The sequence below is a fragment of the Lygodium microphyllum genome, chromosome 1, assembly GCF_053477565.2.
Source record: "Lygodium microphyllum isolate KBCC chromosome 1, Lygodium_microphyllum_v1.1.10, whole genome shotgun sequence".
In the NCBI taxonomy this organism is placed as follows: Eukaryota; Viridiplantae; Streptophyta; class Polypodiopsida; order Schizaeales; family Lygodiaceae; genus Lygodium; species Lygodium microphyllum.
This window is the reverse complement of record NC_141135.1, coordinates 161,148,469-161,175,293: the sequence shown is the minus strand read 5'-3', so window position 1 is coordinate 161,175,293 and position 26,825 is coordinate 161,148,469. Positions and strand designations below refer to the sequence as shown.

Below are 26,825 nucleotides of genomic sequence, written 5' to 3'. Positions count from 1 at the left end.
AGGTGCGATCGTTTCTTGGCTTATGTTCTTATTACCGCCGCTTCATCAAGCATTTTGCACATATGGCTTCTCCACTTCATGACCTTACAAAGAAGAAGATCTCTTTCCAATGGAAAGAAAAAGAGAAGGCAGCCTTCACAAGGCTGAAAACAACTCTTACTTCTGGACCTGTTCTTATCATTCCAGATCTGGTAAAACCATTTGTGGTGGAAGCAGATGCTTGCGGTGATTGTATTGGTGCAGTGCTAAATCAAGAAGGCCATGCCGTAGCCTTTGAAAGCCGCCGTCTAAATGATGTAGAGAAAAGGTATGACATTTATGAAAAGGAGCTCTTAGCAGTGGTTCATGCTTTAAAGATATGGAAACATTATCTTTTAGGCAATGAATTCCTTATTAAAACCGATCATCAAAGCTTGAAGTATTTCAAGACTCAAAAGCATTTGCAGGAGAAACATGCAAGATGGAAAAATTTCTTGTCTATGTTTCATTTTCAAATTATGTATACTCCAGGGAAACAAAATGTAGTTGCTGATGCACTTTCTAGAGTGCCTCGCATTGCAACTATTACAGTGGCTCATCATGAAGATTTTCAAACGATGAAGAATACTTATGATGAAGATACTGATTTTGCAGCAATTTGGTCAAATTTACAGCAAGGAGGTTCTCATCCAGACTATTCCATCAAAGACGGTTACCTTCTCATGAACAATCGCCTTTGTGTCACTCTTCCTGTTCGACAAAAGGTGCTTAAAGAAAGTCATGAACCCCCTTATGCAGGGCATAGAGGGAGGGCAGCCACTCTAAGTGCAATTGAGCGCTACTTTTATTGGCCAACATTACGAAAAGATACACATAACTTCATTGAGGCTTGTCTGGTATGCCAAAAATCCAAATATGATAGGCAGAAGATTCCAGGATTGTTGCAACCTCTTCCAGTGCCCAAAGATCCATGGGAATCTATCACAATGGATTTCATCTCAGGTATTCCAAGAACACCTCAAGGTCATGATATGATTTGGGTCATAATTGATAGATTCAGCAAACAATCACATTTTATTCCATGTCATAAAACATTGAAATCCGCACAAGCTGCAAGACTTTTCATTCAACATATCTTCAGATTACATGGTATGCCTTCTGAGATCATTTCAGATAGAGACTCCAAATTTACAAGTAACTTTTGGCGTGCTTTATTTGAGAATTTGGGAACCACTTTAAAGTTCTCCTCAGCTTTTCATCCTCAAACTAACGGCCAAACAGAGGTGATGAATCTCACTCTTTTGGATATGTTGAAAGCTTATGTTAGTGAACATAAGTCACAATGGGAGAAATATCTTCCATTATTGGAGTTTGCTTACAACAATACAGTGCACTCATCCACAGGGAAAGCTCCAAATGAAATAGTACAGGGTAAAGTGATTCCTCCTCCAATTATTCGCACTAAAGATAAGATTTTTGCTGCTGATGAGTTTGCTTCAGATTTAAAAACTGCAATGGATCAAGTTCGAGCCACTATCAAAGTTGCCCAAGAGCGACAAAAGAAGCAAGCAGATAAACGAAGAAGACCTTTGGCTTTTGAAAAAGGTCAATATGTCTTCTAAAGTTTGATAAAAGCAGGCTCAAACAAGGTTCTGGTCAAAATTCATCTTTTCCAAAGCTCTCCAATAGATACTTTGGACCCTTCAAAGTGATTGAGAAAATAAATGAAGTTTCTTATCGACTTGAGCTTCCTACTCATTGGAAAATACACAATGCTTTTCATGTAAGTTTGCTAAAACCTTACATAGGACCAGAACCAAAGGAACCCATTACTGAAGATCCCCCAGAAGTTGAAGAAACAGAGCAACTCTTGGAACCTGAAAAGATTTTGTTTCTCAAGGATCGAACCACGAGAAGTGGCCTTGTGACACGAAAATTCTTGCTAAAATTCAAGAATCTACCCACAACAGATGCACAGTGGGTAGATGAAAAATTCATGAAGGATTACCCAAATATTCTACAACAATATCAAGAAGCTTTTCAGCTGAGGACAGCTGAATAAAAGCCAGAGGGCTGTCACAACTCTATAGAAACAGAATTTGTATCCTTTTTCATTAATTTGTCTATATAATGATTTATTAAATTTATTTCCTTTGCACTAATTAGATATAAAGAAAAGTGCATTGGAGCTGGCCACTGATGAGTGGTCACAGGTTATGGTGGACCCACACGGTGGGTTAGAGAAAAGATAGTTCACACTTCCACCTATATGACCCGATTGGGCGCCTGTGACTAGAACTCACGCATATCAGGGTTAGACTCGCACACAGAAATGATTGATGCCTTGAAGTGTGGGCTAGATCCACCAGAACAGACAGTTACAATCAACAAGATGGCATGATCATGAAATGCTTGTATAATGTGCACGTGTGGGCTGAAAGCTTGAAATGCACATTTCTTTGCATAGGAAAGTCACATGAATATTCGGATACCATTTTTGCGATGTACACGGAAAAAGCTTTTATATGATACCCATATTGGGGGGTCCCTAAATTTTAGGAGATCCCTAAATTTTAGGAGGTCCCTAAATTTTAGGAGCCTCGAATTAGCCTAAAAATGCTAGTCCTAAAAAATAGGGATGTCATTCTAAAAATAGTAAGTTCTGTATTCTGACTGTGCTTACTAAATTTGGTTGTTTCTATTCTTGACAGTATTCAACCCAAAAAAGAAGGCCATAGAGAAGAGACAAGTGTCAAGACACTTGTCACACAAGTTTCCAAGTGTCCCACCACTTGTCACATCTCATGACATGTGGCTGGACACTTGTCTTGTGCTACTCCACTTTCCCCTTTTGTACTAGCTCTCCCCTCTCCTATAAATAAGAGCTCGTTTTTCTTCATTCAACATCATTTTTCTTTGCTGTAAACTCATGTACAGCACCCACAGATAGCCAGAAACTGGCCCCATCCATCCCCATCATCATCCCCCACTTCTCCATTATCAAATTCCTCCATATTCCCTCTTCTATCACTGTTGTTTTACAAGACAGCAAGCCTGTAAATTCATTACAGCACCTCCTTCTTGAGCTCTTTCTTCCATTTTAGCTACAAGAAGTAAGCTCTATCCATGTACTGTTGATCAACGATGGAGAAAGGCTGAATTCCCCTTTTTCTTCTCTCATACTGCAAAGAAATCAGTTCTTATCTTTGCATAATAGATAATGCATGTGTGTTTGTACATCTTTGCATGATCTTGTGAGAGTGAGAATTACTTCTTCTCACTCTCAGGTTGATTGTAACTGAGCTCTTCCCTAAGGGACTTGGTTTGAGCAGAAATACATTCCTTCGGGGGGGGTTGCCCATCTTCAACCCTCAATCTTGTCTCCATTACTTTTACATTTTCATGGCTGTAATTTTGTGAGTAATTTTCATTTTCAGCTTTAAGTGTTCATTCTCTTTTATATTAAATCTCGAAAACAAGCAAATATCATAATTGTTAAGCATACTACGTTGTTCGGGGCGTTTACAGATGGAACTCTGAATCATTGACAGCCGGCTCCGTAAGAAAGAGGGTCATGTGGTAAAGGCCATTAGTCTGTGCCTTAGCTCGAGCAATTACTAAACTAGTCTAAGAGTGTAGGACCTCGATTGTGGTCGCTATGAAGAAAACTGCTCACCCCAACTGGCAAAGCTGTTGAATGGACAGTAAGTTCATCCCAAGCTAGGGAACATGATAGTATCATTCAGTGAAGTAAGATTTGGACCCAATCAGTGGGAAAACTGACACGATCCTGGGCTTGAATTGTGATTAAGAAGTTGTTCCTTGCACAAACACTCTCGGCTGTAGGGGCTTGGGAAATAAAAATGTCAGGTCTAAGAGTCATGTGATGGGTAGCTCCATTGTCCACAAGCCAAATAGATATTGATGTGCTCGATTGTGACGAGTGGGCCTCTGCAGGCATCTCGTCAGGATGCAACTCGCAAATGTGAATGAGACTCGCATCCGATGTGGGCCTTTATGGACCAATCAGACAAACCCTCTGGAGTTGAGTAGTTCGCCAGTTGTGATGATAGATCGGTGGGAGTGTGGGTTTGGCCTCTCTACTATCCTTGTTGAGAGTTGCTATCACTCTACTTCCCTTGTTGGGGGTTACTTGACTAGGGTGTGGGGGTCTAATTCTTGGATTTGGGTTGTGCGTCTCTTGCTTTAGATCGACACTCGTCATTATAATGGCCAACCTTTTGACAATGTTGACAATGGCTATTCTTTTTAGATACTTTCTGCCATCTAGGTTTAAGTGTAGACTGCTTGGCTCCATGGGATTCACTAGCTCTGTTTTGATTTTGATTTTGTAGGCACTTTGTGGTATCTGGTGTTAGTTGTTGGCCTAGGTCATTCATTTGGCCATAAGTGGTACCTAATGTCAATCTGATGGTCAAAGATGGCACAAAGATACTCAAGAATGGAAGTTGCCTAGCCAATGTAATCATTGGCTAGCCAAATTATTTTTCAAGACACCGAAATAATTATTAGATTAAATTTCAGAATTTAAAGACAAAATTAATATTTAATTATGAATAATGCTTTGAAAAACCATTTGGGAAGGTTGCTACTTGTCAAAAATACCCATGCAAGAATAAAAAAACGTTTTTCGAGGTTGGAGAGAGACATTTTAGTGTATTTAATGTGCAAGAGAGAGGGATGAGATGCTACTGCTTTGATTTGCAGCCATTGGAGGACCTTCTGAGGCAGCTAGGGGTAGGAGAAGACCAATCAACAGCAGGTGACAACAACTATAGGCTGTTGAGATAGGGCGGCAATAGTAAATGATTGATTTTCTTTAGTTCTTTGCATCTATAAGCTGTTGAGACAGGGCAATAGCAGTAAATGATAGATTTTCTTCAATTCTTTGCAAAGAAAGTTTGAATTTTCTCTCTCCTCAGTATTCTCTCTCATCTCCCAACCTTTCTACAGCCTTGCTTTGAAGATTACAGCATTGAGATCACCAGGGGCTGAGAAATTGCAGATTTCTATGCTCTAAATCTTCATCTATAGTAGTAGAAATTAGGGTTTAACAGCAGCCTCGGGTAGCATGCTAGAAATGGGAAGCTCCAAGCTCCCAAAGATGCTAATGAAATGAAACAGTTGGTATCTACGGGGCAAGGAATGCAAATGCAAGGCCATCACAGAAGTGCCAATCCGATGGATTTTGGATAGTCGGATATGCATAATATGATGGGGCAGCTAAGATATTTTGATAGAAGCACGATTTTTCATGCTATGGTTGGACAAGGACCACATATGGGAATGTATGGCACAAATCCCTATGGTATGCAACAACTAATGCATAGTGCCAGTTTTGTTCTAAGCCTTGCCTATTTCATATAGGCCTTGATAGAGCATTGCAATAGACTTTATTTTTGAGCTTCCTAAGATACCTACAGGGAATGATGGGATATGGACTATCATTTGCAGATTTAGCAAACAAGCCTATTTCATGGTATGCCAGAGTCGATAATTAGTGCTCGAGATTCTCGGATGACCAGTTTATTTTGGAAGGGGCTATTTAAGAATATGGATACATCGCTAAATTCTCATCATCCTTCTATCCGCAGATAGATGGTTAGTTTGAGGAAGTAAATTCCACAGTGTTAGATCTTTTGAGATGCTATGTTTTAGACCACAAGACACAGTGGGAGCAGTATTTGCCCTTGGTTGAGTTTGCTCACAACAACACAATGTATAGTTCTACAGGCAAAGTTCCATTTGAGGTAGTTGGGGTGGGCAAGAAAGTACTATCTATTCTGTAAACTAAGGATAAGATCTTTGAGGTTGATCGTTATGTGGAAAACTTGGATGTAGCTTACGCAATGATAAAATATGTACTTTAGAGATCACAAGAAAAGCAAAAGAGGGCAGCTGTCGCCGCAGATGTGCTTTGCAGTTTGCAGAGAGTGATTATATAATGCTGCGTTTTGAAAAGGCAAGGCTGAAAAAGATGAAAGGAAGAGAAAGATTGTATTCGAAGTTGAGTATGAGATACTATGGGCTCTTCTAGGTGTTGGAGAAGATTGGCAATGTGGCATATCAGCTGAAATTACCTCCACATTGGCGGATACACAATGCCTTTCATGTCAATTTGTTGAGGCCTTTTCATGGTGATGTGTCAGAGGATATGTCTGTTGAAATTTAGCATGAGGTTGAGGAGCTGGATGAGATTTTGTTACCTGAGTAGATTTTGATACATAAGGAAAGAAAGGTCAAAGGTAAAGTTTCTAGGAGATACTGGTGAAATTTCAAAATTATTCACAAATGGATACCAAATGGATGGAAGAGATGACTTGGCAGACCATTCTCAATTGTTGCAACTTTACCTAGATGCCTTTCAGTTAGAGCCGACTTTAGTTTGGGCTCCGTCAGGTTTAACAGAGCAAGGGTTTGGAGTATTGCCTGATGCTCAAGGAGGAGGCAACAGGAGGTAGCACTTTCACTTGTCCAGTTATGGACAACTCTTGTATGTAGTGGATCTCGGATGTATTTAGCATGCATCGAAGGTATTGCGTTGACAATATGTTTTCCATGAGATCACTACTTAGTATACTAGTCAATGTGAGATGTATGCAGATGAATATGGGTTTTACCCGGGTACTGGAACTATACCTTTGCATCAACTTATGATTAAATTGGTATGAATTTTGCCTCAATTTTGAGACAAAAATTCTGATAAGTTTCAGCTTAGTTTTTGAGCAGCTTGAGAACCGTTTATGGTCACTTTTGGGATCGGTTTTGTATAAGCTTTTGCATTGATCGCTGATCAGTTTTTTGCAATGAGTTTGTGACTAGTTTAGGGTCACATTTGCAGCAGTTTGTGATTAGTTTTCAGATCAGCAAGTGATCAGTTTATGATCAGATTATCCTCAGCTTTCAATGGTTCACATCTGGTTCCAAGGACAACGGCATATGTTATGATTCCATTGATGTTTTAGCCATCGTTTATGCTATGCTATGGTTTGGTTTTACCAGATGAGTTAAGCTTATTAGAAATAGACATATCACATGATAATCTGGCAATGTTTTTGAGATTCTTTGTGAGTCTTATGTTATGTTATGATTGGCTGGTAATTTTCAGCATGTGTTGGGCATATGGAATGGTTGAGCAATAGTGTGTAATGTTGTGTTAACTATGATGCCTTTTGGAAATTTCAATCCACTATTTTACTTTTGATGTATTTGACAGTGCAATCGAGGACGATTGTAATGATTTTAAGGAGAAGGGCTGTCATGAGGACATGTATTTTTGAAACCTCACTTAACATGTGGATTAATTTTTAACCACATGGTTAAGTAAATGTTGCACATGTGAGGTGTAATTGGGGTTAGAGTAAATTTACGAGCCCAAGATTCGAGAAAATCACGGGATGTGAAAGGCAAAAGTTGCTATAAGTTATGCTGCACACGTAGTTAGTGGTATCTGGTTCTAGTTGTTGGCCTAGGTTATTCATTTAGCCATAAGTGTTAGTTGGTGGCACTAGAGAAGTGACGTTTAATGATATACCTAATGCCAATCTGATGGTCAAAGATGGTCTAAAGACACTCGAGAATTGAAGTTGCCTAGCCAATTTAATTATTGGCCAGTCAGATTAGTTTTTAGGGCATCGAAATAATTATTAGATTAATTTTTAGTATTTAAAGATACAAAATTAATATTTAATTATGGATAATGCTTGAAAAACCATTTGGGAAGATTGCTACTTGTTAAAAGTGCCGATGCAAAACTAAAAAACGCCTTTTGAGGTTGGAGAGAGGCATTTTAGCCATAGTTACCTGGAACGGGGAACGGGAACGGGAGCGGGACCCCCTGGAACGGGGGGAACGTCCAAGGTGGGGGAACGGGAACGGGGGGGAACGGCACATATCTTAAGTGCCCCAAATATGCCCTGCATGATCAAGTTGCCCCAAAGAATGTCCCTCTAATTGCCCCAATACCCCTCAATGCTCCAAATTGACCCAAATGTCCCAAAATTGACTCGATTACCCCCACTGCTCCAAATTGCTCATGAATTGCCCTAATTATTCTAGTTTCCCTTGAAATTAGACAATATAAATGGATAATTACCTTGGAATTGAGAATAGGCTGAAATTTGATTGTGATTTGCAAGAGTTCATAATGCATCAAATTTGAGCTTTGCATGGACTCCCAATTGGCTTGTGGGTTGTCTTGACACTTTGAATATGAGAGAGAGAGAGAGAGAGAGAGAGAGAGAGATTAGTGTGTGCACATTAGGCAATGGAGATAGGTGAACATGTAGTAGGAGTGTGATATAAGCAAAAAAAAAAAAAAAAGGTGGAAAAATGTAAATTTTTGGTCAACAAGCCTGGAATGGCCGTTCCAAACAGGGAACGGCCCAGGGAACGGCCCAGGGAACGGCAGGGAACGGCAGGGAACGTTCCCTGGCCGTTTCACCTCCTCCAAGGATCTGGAACGCGTTAAACCGTTCCTATAGGCTGGAACGACCATTCAACCTGCAAGAGAGAGGAAGGAGATGCTACTGGTCTGATTTGTAGCCAAGGCTGTTGAGACAAGGCGGCAGCAGTAAATGACTGATTTTCTTCAGTTCCTTGCATCTACAAGCTCTTGAGACAAGCCAATAGCAGTAAATGACAGATTTTCTTTAGTTCATCGTGAAGAAAGTTTGAATTTCCTCTCCTCAGCATTCTCTCTCATCTCCCAGCCTTTCTATAGCCTTGCTTTGAAGATTATAACATTGAGATCACTAGAGGTTGAGAAATTTCAGATTTCTCTGCTGTAAATCCTAATTTGCAGCAGAAGCTGCAAAAATTAGGGTTTGACAGTAGCCTCAAGAAGCGTGCCAAAAATTAGGGTTTGACAGTAGCCTTGCTTTGAAGATTATAACATTGAGATCACTAGAGGTTGAGAAATTTCAGATTTCTCTGCTGTAAATCCTAATTTGCAGCAGAAGCTGCAAAAATTAGGGTTTGACAGTAGCCTCAAGAAGCGTGCCAAAAGTTGAAAGCTTTAAGATTTGGATTCAACAGGGCTGAAGTTGTTTTTAGTCAAATTCAAGTGGAGGGACCAGCAAATCAATGAATTTTGGGGCATTTTCCATCTCCATCAAAGCGGGTGGAGGCCAATTGACGCAATTGACTGCTCGAATCAAGGGGCAAATCAGATTGATGGTCATTTTGGACAGCAAGGAACCTTGTCCAAATGTTGGTTGGGGCATTATAGAATGATTGGATGGTCCATTAGGTAATGCCATAGAGGCAAATTACAATACCAAATGATCCACACTTGAAGAATGCCCTAGAGGGGGAAAACTCGAAAGCGTGTGTATGGGAGGATGAGCTCCCATCACAGGGACACCACTCGGATAAGAGAAAAGAGTCCTAAAGGCGGTGTCTAAATGTGCAGACCTCCCTAGTGTGGTGTGTGGTGGATAATGTGGTGCGCTTAATGGAAGCGGAAAGGTGCAGTGGAAGATGAGGAAGGGATGGGTGGGAGCCCAAATGGATTTGTAATGGATGTTGTTGTAGGAAACATCGTGGGTTCCTTTTGTCCATTAAATGCACTAGATAAAATCATTTGAAGAAAAACGAAGAATAGGGATACTTACAAGTTCTTCCTTTAGCTTCTCACCTAGTTTTGAGTTCATAAAGAAATACATGTCTTTCTCACTACTCACAAACCAAAGCTTGTTTTGAAGAGTCCCTTCTTGAGCATCTCTCGATCCAACAGGAAATATAGAATTAGTTGGTATAGAATTTGAAGTAATAGAGTTCGTGCCCAGCATTGGAGAAAAGAAGTACTGTGGAAGTGATGTGTAATGTGAGCGAGGTTCCACTTGCGGATGGCCGATCGATAGTGGAGATTCCGAAGGTCCCACAAGATTATTAGTTTTGTACACTAAATCTAAAGGCATATGTGTGAGATTGATGAGGTGCAAACACAAATTTCAGGAGCTCTGAGAGTTGACACTTGTGATGTGGGAACTATCGCCAGGTAGGAGAGAGGATTCAGGCTGAAAACATAGATGTCAGGAGCATTGGAGATGATGCCAACAGCCTGTAGGAGTGACGCCATGTGGAGAGGACTCAAACGCAAGCAGTTTGATGTTGCAAGGCGGGAGAGAGAATGTTGTTAGTTGTCAGATGATAACCCTAGCAGAGTTGGAACCTCCAAATGTAGCTTGAAAGGGGAAGGAAATAGGGCACTTGAAGGAGAAAAGGGAGGGTGGCCATGAACTGCGATGTCCTTCAATAGGGGTATGGGCAGCAATGGTGTTGAGAGAGAAGTGTTGGAGTGATGAAAGAAGAGGGGCGAAGAATGAATGAAGTGATGGCCTATTTATAGGCCGAAGCTGTCTAGGGTGGTGCACCACTAAGTGGGCACACCCACTGATGAAATAGCCAAAATGTGGACACTAGCCCTTTCTGGGTTGTTAGTGTGAAACCCTAACTAAAGTAGGGAAACTGAAGAAGTGGTTTCTCAACACTGCCTCCAACAGGGGTATGGGCAGCAAAAGTGTGAAGGGGAAAGAGGAGCAAAGAGAGAAATGAAGAAGTAGAGGATCTTGGAGATCCAAGATTTCCACTTGAAAGGTAACTCGTAGTAAGGAACAGTAGATTGGATGACTAGTAGAACCTGACTTCACCTTGGGAGAGAAGCCACTAGTTCCATAACTCCATGTTGGAAGGATTTCAAAAGTCTCATTATCAAATCGCGGTTGAACCTCCAAGGCCGTGATCTAAGTGGTCTTTCAAGATCCTAGGTATCAATAGGAGAAATGACTGCACAAAGATAGCCAACCCCAAAGAGTCAATGGTGGGTGAGGAACTTCATGATGAGGAGGTGCCCCCTTTGAGGGTGGAGACGCAAGGTCCCCCTTTGAAGCCGAAGAAAAAGTAGAAGCCCCCTCGAAGGGAAAAAAGAGTACATCCCCTTCTGAATCCCCTTTTGTAAGAGAGAGGGAATCTAAAAACTCGTGGATCATGGACATTGGATCATCTGATGACAAAGGGTGCTGTCGGACGTGTCGAAGAAGGTATATGGGGTGTCAAAGATGTTGAAGAACTCCCAAAGACAGTCTATCGAACTTAAGTAGTGGAGGGTGGGGAAAGGTGAGGCTCATGCTATGCCAAGGGTGGGCAATAGGTGGTGTCTCTTAGTAGAGTAGACTATGGAGTTAAAGTAATGGAAGGTGTTGAACAACCATTGTCTCTTGAAGGAGCGGACTATTGAGGGGACAATATCCAACAATCATTATCCCTTGGGAGGATAGATTGTGGAATCGTGGGTTGTCAAGGTGGCATTCTTGAAACCCTAGAAAAAGTAGAAGCAATTGTTGTAGTGCATTTTGGCGGTCGTAAGGAAGTCGTGGCATGTGACGATTCTCCTTTTGCTTGATAGGACTTAGTGCACATCGAATGGGTCTTATTGCCTTGAGCATAAAAGTCTAAAAGTTGGTGTAGAATAAGCTCTATGGCCCAAAAGGGAGAGGTGGGACAAGTGTGTGGAGATAGACGCATATACTCCAGCGGGGTATGGAGTAGAGGTCCAAGTCGGCAAGTGGGGGTAAACACATACTCCGGTGGGGTGGGGAGCAAAGGTTCAGGTTGCCAGGCTTGTCCATCTGCCTATGGAGAAATTATAGCACCGGAGTGCCAACTTGTAAAAGGGAGGAAGAGGAAGATAAGAGTATCTCTGTCTTGTGGTGATGTAGCGAAAGTGGGAAATTAGGCCATGATGCTGAACTCACAACTTGTCTTCACCTTCTCTGATGAATAGGGTCTTTAGCTCTCTGAGCTCTTGTGCTTTACCATGTTAAGATAATGGGTATGCTTTGATACCATGTCAAGATATGCAACGGTGCAAAGAGGAAGTAGGTTTTATAGAGAGAAACATAGAGTGTGTACGGCAAACACCGAGAGAGATTAGAAACTCAAAAACATGGTGATGATGCATTGAATCATGGTATGAGAAGAAAAGCTGATACAACAGAGCCGAAGCTCAAAAGATGATTGCATTGTCCTACTCGACTAAGGTGGCAACACCTGTGGGAATTTGCATAGTGAAGGGAGTGAAATGTGATGATCACTAGTTGTCGAGGGAGTGAAGCGCAATCCTTAGAATCCTGGAAGATGAGTAAGATGATCATTAGTTGTCGAGGGAGTGAAGTGCAATCCTTAGAATCGTGGAAGATACCCAAACAATAAAAGGTTAGATGAAAGATGATGATCATTAGTTGTCGAGGGAGTGAAGTGCAATCCTTAGAATCGTGGAAGATACCCAAACAATAAAAGGTTAGATGAAAGATGACGCCTAAAGTTTGGGAGTTGCAAATGTAGATGTGTGAGACTGATGAGCTGCAAATGCAAATGTGAGGAGCTTTGAAAGTTGATGCTTGCGATGTGAGAATCGTCACTAGGCTGGAGAGAGAGGATCCAAGCCTAAAACACAAATGTCAGGAGCATTAGAGATGATGCTAACAGCTCGTAGGAGTGATGCCAGGTAGAGAGGACCCAAACGCAAGTTGTCTAATGCCATTAGGTGGGAGAGAGAATGTCGCCAGTTGTAAGATGATGATGCTAGTAGAGGTGGAACCTCCAAACGTAGCTTGAAGGGTGAAGGGAATAGGGCACCTGAAGGAGAAGAGGAAGGGTGGCCATGAACTACGATGTCCTCTAGTACGGGTATGGGCAGCAATGGTGTGGAGAGGGAGGAGTGTCAGAGTGACAAAAGTAGAGGGTGGGAGAGAGAATGTCGCCAGTTGTAAGATGATGATGCTAGCAGAGATGGAACCTCCAAACGTAGCTTGAAGGGTGAAGGAAATAGGGCACCTGAAGGAGAAGAGGAAGGGTAGCCATGAACTACGATGTCCTCTAGTAGGGGTATGGGCAGCAATGGTGTGGAGAGGCTAAGGGAAACCGAAGAGAATACATAGCATAATACACCACCAGAATTACAAGATAGCTGAAGCATTTTGAAGTATAAGAGTACCCAAGTGCAATGCTTGGAGCATCATACATGGTGAATCCACCTTGATGCAAGGTATTATCCCACGGTGGCATGTAAGTAATTGAAGAACTAGGGAGCTGACCCCCACATGCAGTCCTAAAACAGAAGGCACTCGTACCGTGCTTTGTGCAATCACCAAATGGTGATATTTGAGGTTAAGACAAAGAGTTTACTTGTGTGCATTGATGCTTGATGTTCTCCTTGTTGCCTTGTTAATTTCTTGCAATAAATCATCCAAACTCGACCAACTAAGTAACATGTGAAGAAAAAATAACTCAAAATAGATTCATATTCACTAGCCTATTGCGTTATCAAGTGGTATTGAGCTAGCTGGACCTAAACCATTGATCAAGTAACAAACAAAATCCTGCTTTCCTATCTGCTAAATTTCAACTTAGGAGACGTTGCATTTTGTGAAAAAATTGTGACGACTAGAGTTTCCTTCTTGAACCTAGATGATTTGGGATGATGAATGGCAATGTTTGAACCAATAGTAGAGCTTGGTAGGACTTAAAGACTCACGAAGTCACACTACGAAGTGAGCTGGAACCTTAGCCAAAGTTGGATGGCATGTCTCTAGATGGTCAATTTACTGGTCAAAAGCTGCTACAACTTGGCAAACCATACAAGAATTTGGGGGATTTAATCTCACAATCCCATTTATTTTACTTACTGTTGCTTTCATTTGGCCAGAGCTTGTCCTCTAGCACTTGAATGCTGTTCACATCCTATGCATTGTACATGATAAACCCATCCCTCGGGGGCATAGATGCACTGTGTGCCATGCAAGACATTGAATGTTGTACACTTACTTTTACATGGTGTATTCTGTAAATAGGAACATGGTCTTTCATGGAGTTGTAGTCATCAATTTTGGGCACTATGCACATGGGTAAAATTATTTTGAGTTTTCAGTGGGGTGCATTCAATTTGTGGTTTGATATAAAAAGTATAACAAAATTTTAGGGGCAAGAAAGTCTTACTGTTTTTAGGTTTGTTTAGGAATCTCATAACTAGCTATATCAAGTCAATTTTGGCATTGGTTCTTGCAATGATCTTCCTTACCTGTAACTAGCATGTTCCATACCTAGCTATATCAAGTCAATGTTGGGATTGGTTCTTGGAACGATCCTCACCATCCTTTCATATCTGTCTGATGTGTTGAAAGCTTAGTCTGGGGTTAAGGGTGAATATCTTCCATACTTGTATCTTTCATCACTAAAGGAATGACCTTTTGTTTATCATGAGGGTGCTGTGATTGACCCATGTACTCAAGTGGAGAGGGTGGGTTTGCAAGATAGGAGTTTTCATTTTCAGTTTTTTTAACAGCTTGCTGCACGAGTTGCACAAGGTGAACTTGAAGCTGGTGCTGCTATTGTCCGACCACCAGGGCACCATGCTGAGGCTGATGCTGCTATGGGATTTTGCCTGTTCAACAATGTGGCCATAGCAGCCCATGTTCTTGTTCATGAAAAGGTACATTTATGCATGTTTCTTATTGACTACTTTGTTGAAGAAACTGTACAGACATTGGTTGAAAAGGTGCAAAGTTGATGTTTTTGCCTGGAATTCAGGTAAGGTAGAATTTTGACTTTTCAAAGCCAATGTATGGATAAACAATATTTGTAAGCAATTGCAAGGCATTCATGAGTATAAGGTTGTGCTATTAAGGTATGACCACAAGGTAAACCTTTGTTGTATATTGGTTTTCTTTTGAAGTCCCTTACAATGCTATCTTTGTACTTTGCCTTGGGACATTTTGTCCTGTGAGGATTTATTAAGAGAAGACCATCTTATTGTTTGTTACAATAAGCACATTGCTGGATTTTTATTTTCTATTATTGTTATTACTAGTATTATTTTTATTAGGAGTATTTTTTGATTGTATAAGTTAGGCTATTAAGGTTCAGCATTGCTGGATCGTTTTCTTTGGGGGTTGGTTTTTTGGTTTTTTTTTGGGGGCAGTGCACTTTTGTTGGGTAACTTTTTCATTCTTTTGTTGACTAATGCAGTGTTTGTTGGACCACCCTCCGAAGTCAACATGTGAAGAAGGACAAAAGTTCGTAGTGTTTTGTTGCTTTGGTGTTTAATATGTTTACTACTTAGCAAACTCTCTGCAAACATTTAAGAAACACCACGTAACACCGACGTTGTATCTGCAAAAATGAACGTGTCAAGTGAGATGGGGAATAGAACTTTTTAACTATTTATGTGGTCATTTCCCTATTTGCAATAACTGTTAAATGATCATCAATTTGAGTAAAATTGAAAAGAAGACTTACCCATCAAGAGCACACATCACATACTAAGAGCAGATGTACTCCGCAATCTCCAAAGCCAAGATTGATATCAAAATACAATGACCTAGTACATCAAACGTTTCCCATTTGGTAAAGGCATGTCACTATTGCTGCATAATTGTGCCTTCATCATTGATGCACTGTACATTTGCCACAGCTAAAATGCATACTGATGTTGGTGCTTGCATACATGAACATTGAGCACCTTGTTAGAGCGTTTGTTCCTAATTTCCATATCTTGATCAAAATTCTTCTAGTGACATTGATCTCACCTATAATGACATCCCTTCACTTACCATCACTATCATGTAAAAGTATTAATGCACAGATCTTACTTCCCCACATCTTCTTTGATTTCGACCCACCGAAAGTCTACAATCCACTACATGGAATCCCCTACTTGCATTATACTCCAATCTGTTTCTGCTTTCCTCTAACCTTCTTTTTCTTTATTTGATTCCTCTTCTTTGCCATTCTTCCTGCTATAACTCTCACAAGCTTTCCATTTGTTTGGCTCAGTGCACAGACACACCCACTTCATCTTTGTGTTGCCGACACTCTCCAAAATAGATGCCTGGTAAACAGGTTCTTGAACTTATGCCAATTAGGAAGTTGCAGTTTCTTTGTTGCCAACAAGGGCACTATATAAAGATTAGTATAAGTTTAGACCTGAAATTCGGAATCAATGCACACTTTGCAAGTCAAGATCGAGATACTGACAGCAAGCTGGATGTATTTATAAGGCATAGAGCAAGACACCGATTTATCAAATTAGATAGGGTGTTTTTGATCTACACTGTACAACCAGTTCAAAGGACATATCAGAATATTTCAGACATGAAAATAAGGCTTTTGCTTGCAATCACAAGAATCAAATGACTACTCAATAGCAGTCCGATAGCCCCTGCACTGTGATATTGACCTCAATCAAACAATGGGTTTATAACAAAGATTTGGCTATGAAAATCTCTAACTCTGCGTTATAAATCAAGAAGTTATTCTTAAAACAAATAAGCAAGTTTGCAATAAACCAGCTGGTTTAGTCTCAAACGGAAGTCATTTGATGAGGTACACATCTCTTGCAGCAGCCCAGTACATAACCAAACTGCTGTTAACAGCAGTCATACTAAGAACAGGTTTGGACCGATGTTAAGAGTATGTTCTCTCTGAAGCACCTTTCTCAATCAGGAAGATACCAGTAATAGTTCTACCAAAAAGGACCATACTGTGTCTCCTTGAATAGAATACTCTGTCCTGCTTTCCAGTATTGTAACTTAGCGTAGCAAAATATAGAGCCTCTGCAGTGTTCAATCTTCTCTCTTCCATGACCCTCACCTAGACACGAAACCATCTTAAGAAAAAGTATTGGTTTTCCCAGCCTATAATCAGTAAATCTCTCAGTTTTGATACACATTATCCTTATCCTCACAGTAGATTCTGGCTTGTCATCCAAAAGTGCTTCGCACTGTTGTTTTTTCAGCATGCCGTAGTTTTAACACAGCATTCAGCAGAGCAAGTGCAGAATGTCCAGAGTCAGTCCTTGATAACTTAAAAGTATTTAGTTATGGACCACCTCCAAGGACAGCTTAAGCCTCAACCTGATTTTCTTTCCTTTGAGTCTTGTCATAGCATTTTTTTGAAGAACCAAGCCTGTTTATCCTTATTTGTGACAGGGCTGTTGACGTGCAACCATTAGTGCTGCCTTGAACCAGTCAAGTCTAGACATTCCATTGATTCTGTGCAGGTGGATAGCCACCACTTAGCCTGCATTGAGCAGGGTTACATGCTACAAGCGGGGCTGAGGTCTAACTGGGGGTAACTTGGGCTTTGTATCTTTGGCCTTTGAGCAAGGCTTGTCATTGAAATGGCCAATCTTTTGACTGTGTTGCCAATTACTATTTTTCTTAGGTACATCTTGCCATCAGGACTTCCCCTTTTGAGAAGGGGAATCTAAGCTCCTTTCTATAGATGGCAAAGCATGTTTCTTATGAAATCGATCAAACAAATGTGCATAATGCATTAAGTGGCACTACACAACAACTTTCCAAGAGCAAACAGCCTCATAAGAGGACCAACGGGGGCTCCATCTCTTGAAGGTGGTCCCAGAGGGTTTGTGAGTCTAGAACATGCTGCATCATATTAGAGCAAGTAGTGAAGTTAGAATTGTTGAAATGAGTCTTATTAGTGAAGCATTGTTGATAGATGCTCAAGTATGAATAGAACTTTGAGGTGTTAGATGGGATTAGTGAGGTGGGAAGATAGAAGTAGATCCCCAAAGGTGTGCGGTTTGGGAGGTTACCCAACCACTCATGCACCTCTAACACTTGACTCTAGATAAGCATACAATCTCAAGGGATGTGTGTTTATGGACTGTGTTTCCCTTGGTATAGTGAAGTGTGGCAATGGTGAATGCATGGATGTATGTTCAATAGGATGGGTGAATGAAGTGGTTGGGAATGGGATGGGTTATGATGCACCAAAAGCAACATCTGTTGAATCCCACAATCTTGGCAAGAGATGGGAGAGGATGGAGGAGAAGAGAGCCCTTAGATGGTTTGGCATCATAGCCCACTAGATTGGTTGTTCATACTACTATTGTATTTGTGTTGTATTTTGTACAGTTCATTGAAGGGGAGTTTCTCCAAGGTGTGATTAATAGAAACTTCATTAATTAAAAAAAAAGGAAACACCTTGTGAATCTACTATTGAACAAGAGGTGTTACTTGTTCGTTTTTCTTGAGCCACCTCTATATAATGTTCACATATTGATATGGGTCAAGGTTATTATGGATACTTGTGCCCATAGCCCACATGTTAGGAAATAAGACTTGTTTATCTTTCACTCACTTTGATGGGTGAGGATGAAGTGAATACAATATGTATCCCATGTCGCTAGGTCCTCCTTGGGTTGGGAATTCCAAATCCTTGTGTCATACTGGGGTTATTATGCATCTGCATCATTTGAGTAAAATTTCACAAGGATTCTGCAATTTTCTCTCCAATTCCCAGTAAAGTTTGGGGCTTTTCGCTATTCAAACTCAATTTCACCCAAATTTCTTCGCAAAATGTGGGCTTTTTTGAAATTCATCAAATTTCATCAAAATTGAGGCTTCATCCGGCTTCAAGTGATTTGACATGTGCAGTAATTTCATCCAATTTCTTCAATTTCTCTTTAACTTTTGTCTTAGTTTTTTGGCTTTTGCCCAATTTCACCTCTGAGCACAAGAAATTTGGGACTTATGGCTCAAAACACTTTCTTTGGGATTGATGTGCTAAAAAATCATACTATTTGGTTTTTGGTCCTATTTTTTGCTGATATTGATGATAAATTCTATTATTTCGGCACATTTATTGGGGGAATATTCTGAAATTCTATTGCTGTTCGCATTATTGGAGCATTTTTCAGCCATTAATATCTGATTTCAGTATATTGCTGATTCCTGCCTTGTTCGGGTAATATTTTATTTCAGAAAATTCTAAATTTTAGCATATTTTTCTCTCTTCTCAGCAAGAAAACAGCAATATTGCTTTTCATATTATTCGACTCCATTATAGCAGCCCCCACTCATGGCTAGTAATAATAATTGTTTATTGGGCATGTTTGGTGCTCATGACAAGCTCAATGGCACTAGTTATCCTATGTGGGCATGTATGACGCAACATGTTCTTGTTGCAAAGAATCTATGGCATATGGTAAATGGCACTGAGTAAAGACTGGCTTCTCCAACACCGGCACCACCTCCCACCTCCAAATGGAGAGGTGGCTGTCACGATGCTGAATTATCTTCCTTGTCCACATCATCTCCCACTCAATAGGTGATTCGATGGGATGGTTGTGATGTCCAGACGCATACCCTAATCGCTTTATCTATGAAGAGAGGTATCATTCCACACATCCGATCATTCACAGCAGCCAAGGATGCATGGGATCAACTGGCATCATTACATCAAGTGCGCAGTGAAGTGCACATTGCTCATCTAAGTAAGCAGTTGGAAGATGTTACCATGGATGCTTATCTCACCGGCATCAAAGATCTTCGCGAACAATTATTGAATATTGATGAAGTAGTCCTAAATAATCAGCTTGTTTCTATTACTTTGAATGGTCTACTTGAATCTTACCAAGGTTTTCCTTCTATTTTGTAGTTGGTAATATGGGCAGCTAGGCTGCCTATACCTTTGGCCAGCTTGTGTGTCTCAATCACAATGCTATTTTGGTAAACAAAGAGGCCTTTTCCACCCATCATTGTGGAAAAGCCAAACCTAAAGTCAACAACAAGCGTTCTCATAAAAAATCAGCAAACATTCATGCTGGTCATCCTTCAACTTCCACATCTTTTCCATTGAAAATGCACTTCTATGCTGGTCCTCTTCCAACCCTTAAAAGGGTACATTCAACAAACCCAAGAGATGTAATTATTGTTGAAAGATTGGGCACAATATCATTGAATATTGCATCAGAGAAGAAGAAGAAGTCGGGTCTTGCTCTCACATACTTAGTTTAATGATTTTACTTTTTTCAATTAATGTCAGCATAATCCTTCTATTCATGATTCTTGTTTTTTCATGACTGATGCGGCTTTTGCTTGGTATTTTGATAGTGCTGCATCCAACCACATCACCTTTTGCCCAACATTATTTTTATCACTCTGTCATGTACTTAAGGGGGGCATGGTTATATGTGCCAACAATGCCCCTTAAGCAGTTAAAGGCATTGGTCATGTGTAGCTTATCTCTTTGTTGGGCACTTCTTTGACATTGCAATATGTTTCTATGTGCTTGGAAAGAAGAATCTTATTTCTATTTTAGCCATTGCAACTTTAGGGTTTCAAGTCATTTTTGATGGCCCCCCATGAGTAGTATATGATAACCAAGATTCTTCTTCCATTGACTTGACATGCACTGTTACTAAAAGCGTCTATTGTCTTTATACGTATGATTTGAAGCTTGTTGAAAAACCTATTGATGCCTTAATAACGGATATCTAGCTGAAGAAGTATATGTTTCATAGCCTCCAGGATTTGAGGTCAAAGGCTTAGAGCACAAAGTTTGCTATCTCAAGAAGGCTTTGTATGATTTAAAGCAAGCTCCATGGGCTTGGTGTGCCTGCATACATTCTCATCTATTGCATCTTGGCTTTCAGAGTAGTCCTACTAAGGCTAATAGGTTACTATATCCACTTGGATAAACTTGTGCAACCATGGCCTTATATTTTCTTTTGCTTTCTAGGATTTTGTTATTTATCTTAGATCAATCCATTGATTTCATGGAGGGGGGTTTTTAGGCCATCTCATGGGCTACACATTAATGCCCTTTGATTCATGATTCGGGCTCCCTAGGCATTTAAATTGTTATTGAATATAGTTGTTTCCCCTAGTGTCCTAGGCACTAGTGTCCTAGGCACTAAGTGACACTAGGGTTAGGGTTTTAGGTAGGGTTTCCTATGATGATTAAGCCATTTAGGGTTTCATTTTCCTATTAAAAAAAGACTTTGTGCATCATTAACACACAAGAGTGGCATTTTTATGGTGATTGCCTTGAGTGTTGTACTCTCTCTCATTCATTAATATTCAAGTATTGTTGCCTATCGATTAATTCTTTCTTTCTCATTCATTCTCTATTAAATTAATTGTGTAATTACTCCACACGTTGGTCAACATGGAAGCATGTGTGGATGAACCTCCCGAAGCAAAACATACGGCTCAAAATAGTACGTGAGTGCTGTAGGAGTGTTAAAGGATGCTGGGCGTTCTAGAACAGCAGCAAATGCAGCTGTCTAAGATAGTGACAGGCTGCTGAATGGTCCCGAATGGCTGGCAGTAGATCTGATGGTGAAACACAACAGGTAAGGGTGCTGAAACTGGTTGCCTGGCTGAGTACTGATGGTAGGCAGCTGGGCCATGTGTCTCTGATGACGATGTGATGGAAGCTTTCCAAATTAGGTCTCTTGGTTGGACAGCTAAGGCAGCACCATGTGAAGCACCACAAACCAAGGTATCCATGGGGAGAGGGATGTAGATAGTAGTGGATGTGGAGAGGGCTGATGACAGCTGGCTGAAACAATGGAACGAGGGACGATGAATGCACTCATATAGGTTTCTATTGATAGAGAATTGGGAAGTGCTTGAACTGTTGTCAAAATAAAGCCAAATAATAGTAATAATGCATATACATCAATGTGCTTTTGGGGCTGGTTTAAGGAGATTTAATGATGGGTTAATAAAAACCCTAAATTTAGTGGCTCAACACTTTTGACATCCATTTGATAGGTCAGTCATTTTTGATATGAGGCCAATGCAAGAAGAAGATGGAAGGATGTTAGCCATGGTATAGGAGCAACGGTTTTCTTGTAATCTATACTTGCTTTTGTTGAAATCCTTGCATAATAAGTTGAACCTTATATTTGTCTAAAGTTCCATAAATTTTACGCTTCATATGAAAGATTCGCTTTTTCCTTGTGATCTTCTTGTGACCTCATGATCCACCAAGGTCCTGTTAGAATTTGCCAATTCTAGGTAGTGCCCAATGTAACTCATGTGGCGTGGACACTTTAAAAGTGTCTCTATAGGGTGTGTACAACTACTGTCTTAGAGCATTAAAGTAGTGGTGTTAGGCTCTAGAGTAAATAAATCTAATTTTAGTTAGTTGGTGTAAGGTTGGTTAGGTCAAGCCTTGACCTAAACATTAGTTATACTTTCACTCTAGCTTTCAGTTTGGCAAAGAGACTCATTGCCGTGCTGCACCTCTTGTTTGCTGTCCACCTTGTCGGCAGCTTGACCTGTTGTGCCACGTGCACTAGATGCCGCCTGTTTGGTCCAGTGCCAGGTCCGATCTGCCATGTAGGCTCTATAGCCAACTCAGCTCGCTGCCCAACAACTTCCAAACTTTGCATGTGTATCTTGAGGCACCCAACATTTGGGGCTTTTGCTAGATTTGTAGTCCTATGCATGAATCGACACTGGAAACGTTGATATTTCTTAAGTTTTCAAGATTTGTGTAATAAATTTGGGGCTTTTTAAAATTTTTGGCGTTGGCATGCAGCATAGGCACATTACAATAGTTGGTTATTGTTGGCATGTGTCCCAAGGCAACATTTCGGCAGAATTTTTAGTAAGATATAAATTTATTTAATTTACTTATAAAATTTGAGAAGAAATTTGGAGCTTTTTCTTGGCACACATTCCAAGATAGGGAACATGTGTTATACCAACATTATCTTGCTGCATAAGTTAGATTTGGTAGTGAGATTTGGGGGTACATAATCTTCTTGCAGTGAAGGATTTATGGGACTATGTCATTGGAGGTCAACAATGACTAGGAGGTCTTGCAACTCAGATATCTTAGAGTAATGCTAGAGGTTAGTTTACTGGTGCTGATGCGGTTGCATCCTCTTCTTCTCCTACAGAGGATCAGTGGAGGTGGGACTCCAAGGATGCCCATGCCCTATCTTTGATTGCCATGTCAGTAAAAAGAGCTATTATTTTGCATATTTAGTCTTGTAAGACCTCAAAAGTAGCTTAGGATGTGCTAGAATGTATACGTGCAGTGCGTAATGAAGCCAAGATATCTTATGTATGTAGAGAGCTGGTGGCTAATGTAAATATGGATGAGGGTGACAATACTACTGACCACCTCACAATACATACAGGATTGTTGAGTCTAGCAGTTGTTGAGCTAAAAATACATTAGTGTGACTTAAAATCATTCGACTCAGGAGATGGCTGAGTCTAGCAGTTGTTGAGCTAAAAATACATTAGTGTGACTTAAACAACCCCAAAACATGCTTAATTAATGATGAAACCATCTTATCTTAAAAAGAAACATGATCCTAGAGAGTTATTGTATCCCACATGTAAAACCCTAATTTGGATGCCCCAAACTTTCCATAAATAGATATGCAGCCCACCACTCTCCCTCAATCTCGTTTTTGTAGGTTTCAAGAGCCGTATCTTTGTTGTTTGCAGAGGACATCGCAGTTAGAGTTTCCCATAGCCATTTGCTACTGTTTGGCACCTGATTTTAGCCTCCATCTCTTTCATCCATTATTGGTGACTAAACCTAGAGGCTCTTCTATTGCTGGCGATTGCTTCACTGACAATCCACTGTTTTTAGTTGTCGCCCAGTTGCACACACCCTTTTGGAGGCTGCGTTTATAGTTCGGAGCTGTCACCCTGACATTCTCTTCGACACACGAAGGCTGCCTTACTGCATTTTAGGATGATCTGTTTGGAGTATGACACAACCTCTAGCTTATAACCTCTGTCTTGATCCTAGAGAAGATGCGAGAGTTCGAGGTTCAGTATTCACTGCATAGTGTGTTTGTTGCATGAGCATTGTATATTTAGTATTCATTCACTTCATTATTTATTGTGTTCATTGTCTTTGAGTTACCCTAACCCTGACTATGTTTTGTGTTTATCAATTTGTGCTTTGTCGTATTATTGGTTTTGTGTTTTCTATGTTTAGAGCATTTCTTCACATTAGCCCCTTGTAACTGTGGAATTGGAAGGCCTCTTGTTACAAGAGGAACAAACTCGGAAGAATGTTGCAATGCATTTAGGTGATGTAGCTATGCTCTAGAAGTACAAAGGTAAGGGAAAAGTAAAGTAGAATGTGAAAAATCAGCAAAATTTTGATGTGGGACAGCCATCAAATAAGGCTGCCCACAGATTAAAAAGTCAAAAAAGAGAGGAAATATCATTATTGCAAAAAGCCCGGTCATTATATTGATAAATGTAGGAGGTGATTGGCCAAAGAAAAGAAAGACTTTGGTTTGGCTGTCCAGGAGACATCAGCCAGCAAATCTTCTGATGGCGAATGCTATAACCAATTTTGTGGAGGATGATGCATTTTGAACATGCAGTTTTGATTCTTTGATGGCTGATTCATCATTTAATGTTGCTGAAATGCAACATACATGGTATTTTGATAGTGGCGTGTCTAGGCATATCACTTCCAGGAAGTGTCTCTTTATATCTTTGCATTCAGCCCTTGCATGGAAGTGTTACATGTGTGAGCTGTAGCAATCATTATGTATGTGGCATTGGTTCAATCTTGATTATTGCTATAGATGGTTCAGATTTCATGCTTCTTGATGTTCTGTTTGTGCTTGGTATCACAAAGAATCCTTTATCTATATTTGCTTTCAATAAGCATGGCTTTTAGGTTATCTTTGAAGATGACAAATGCATTGTCAAAGATAGAGATGGATTATGTCCTCAAGTTATTTGGCACCCTGTACAAGGGTTTATTTTTGGTGAATACATATAATAGATGGTCTCATGATGCTCTAGCAATTAGTACTCTTTTGCCCGCAATGCAGAATGCAGCGCTTTGGCATGCTTGCCATGGATATAAGTTTTGGCAGTTCGATGACCCTTCAGCAGTATCAAATGGTAGATGCATTGCCTCTTGGGGAGATTCCCCACCTGCCCATGCATGTCAAGGATGTATTTATGGAGAGCTGTACATATTTGCTTTCAAGAAGGATGGTGCCATGCATGCTGTCCAAAAAATGCAGCTAACACATGCACTTGGGGGTCATCTTTATTTTGTTACTTTTATTGGTGACTACTCAAGGTATACATGGATGTATGGACTGAAAACCAAATCTGATGTGTTTATGTATTTTAAACATCTTGTTGCAAACTTGAGGCTGAAATTGACATAAACGTGTAGATACTTCACACGGATAGAGGGGAATAAATGTCTCACACCTTTGAAATATTTTTACTTGAAAATGGTATCATGCATGAAGCCACTGTCAGGATGACATCTCAACAAAATGATCTTATTGAAAGGAAAAATCGGACACTTATGGAAATGACTTGTTGTATGGTTAAGAGCAAAGGGCTGCCACACAAGTTTTGGCTTGAGGGCCTTTAATGTATGAATTATGTCTTAAATCATGCACCCACCAAAGCACTAAAAATGATCACACCATGTGAGTCTTGGCATGGCAAGAAAACCAAGGTTGATTACTTTTGGGTGTTTGGATGCATAGCCTATGTACATGTTCCAAAAGAGCTTCATGGAAAGCTCGATGACAAAGTAGTAAAATGTATTTTTATTGGTTATAGTTTGGAGAGCAAGGACTATTGTTTGTATGATTCATGCACAGAGAAAGTATTTGTTAGTCGAGATGTTATCTTCATTGAAAATGCAGCATTTTCACATGATCAATTTGAGATGCTAGCAACCCATGACATAGGTGATGTATTTGAGGGTCTCCTACCACTTTCTTTGGGGTCCGTGCTTGCTGTAAATGGCCGGACATATATATTACAGCATGCTGTTGTTGCACCACATGCTCCTAAACAGCAAGGACTTGATCTTGGATTACCTCATGTAGTGGAAGATGCAATACAATATGAAAGGACTGCTGTAAATTTATCTAAAATAGTCTCTAGATGGCTGTTACAATCTCTCCAGGAGGGTAGATTGGATGCTCCCTTACTGCAGAGAACTAGAAGGGCTGCTAGACATGCAAAACATAATGTAGGGGAAGCACATTTGGTTGATTTTACGGAAATATATGATGCTTGTGATGAGCATGTATTCATGAGCTCATTGTTAGATGATGATGAGCCTACTTTCTTGGACAAAGCCCAACAAGATGTACATTGGTGGATGCAGGCCATGCAAGAAGAGTTAGACTCTATTGCCATTGACTCTACATGGGATCTTGTAGATTTATTACCTAGTAAAAATTCTATTGGCACAAAATGGATTTTTAAACTCAAGCGTAAGGTTGATGACACTATTGACAGGTGTAAGGCACGGTTGGTAGCAAAAGGCTAGAGATTATGAGGAAACCTTTGCTCTTACATCCCATATGGTTACAGTGAGATATATCATTGCTATGGCTGCAAATTATGGCTGGAAAGTACATTGGTTGGACATAAAGACAACATTTTTGAATGGGGATTTACATGTGGATGTTTTTTCAGAACGTCCAGGGTTTGTGGTGAAAGGAAAAGAGCATATGGTTTGCAAGTTACATAAGGCTCTTTATGGTCTCAAATAAGCTCCTTGTGCACGATACTTAAAAGTTGATATATTTTTTACCAGCAAAGGGTTCAAAAATAGTCCAATTGCTCCACTCTCTACATAAAGAATGTAGGGGGGGACTTGCGAGTTATCATTCTTTATGTGGATGATACGTTGCTTATCGGACCTAAAGAGGATAAAAATATAGATTTCAAGGTTGAATTGAAACATGCATTTGCTATGTTAGATATGGATTCTTACGCTACTATTTAGGGATTCAATTCATCCAAAATCAACATGGTATCATCATGTCACAGTCACACTATATGGATAAGCTTTTACATAGGCTTAATATGCAAAATAGCAAATCTATGTGTACTTCTAAGGAGCCGGGCTTGAAGTGCAGAGATATCGGATGTTGCAATTTATAGGCAGGTTGTTGGTTGCCTTATTTATCTTTGCAACACATACCTTGACTTTCAATATTCAGTATCTCAGGTGAATAGATTTATGCATAGCCT

The 26,825-nt window shown here is 40.2% G+C and overlaps 1 protein-coding gene across 3 annotated transcripts in view; it reads left to right on the top strand.

Annotated features, from left to right (window-relative positions):
* LOC148041893 (histone deacetylase 5-like) overlaps positions 1 to 26,825 on the top strand; it is a 109,271-nt gene that overhangs the window by 18,379 nt on the left and 64,067 nt on the right. For all 3 annotated transcript variants that reach the window (XR_015691720.1, XM_087683867.1, XM_087683873.1), the window contains exon 3: positions 14,345 to 14,491. Coding sequence is in view for 2 of the 3 variants with exons in the window: in XM_087683867.1 (XP_087539993.1) it covers positions 14,345 to 14,491 (147 nt within the window). In the remaining variant the exon portion in view is untranslated. The remainder of the gene's footprint in view (positions 1 to 14,344; positions 14,492 to 26,825) is intronic.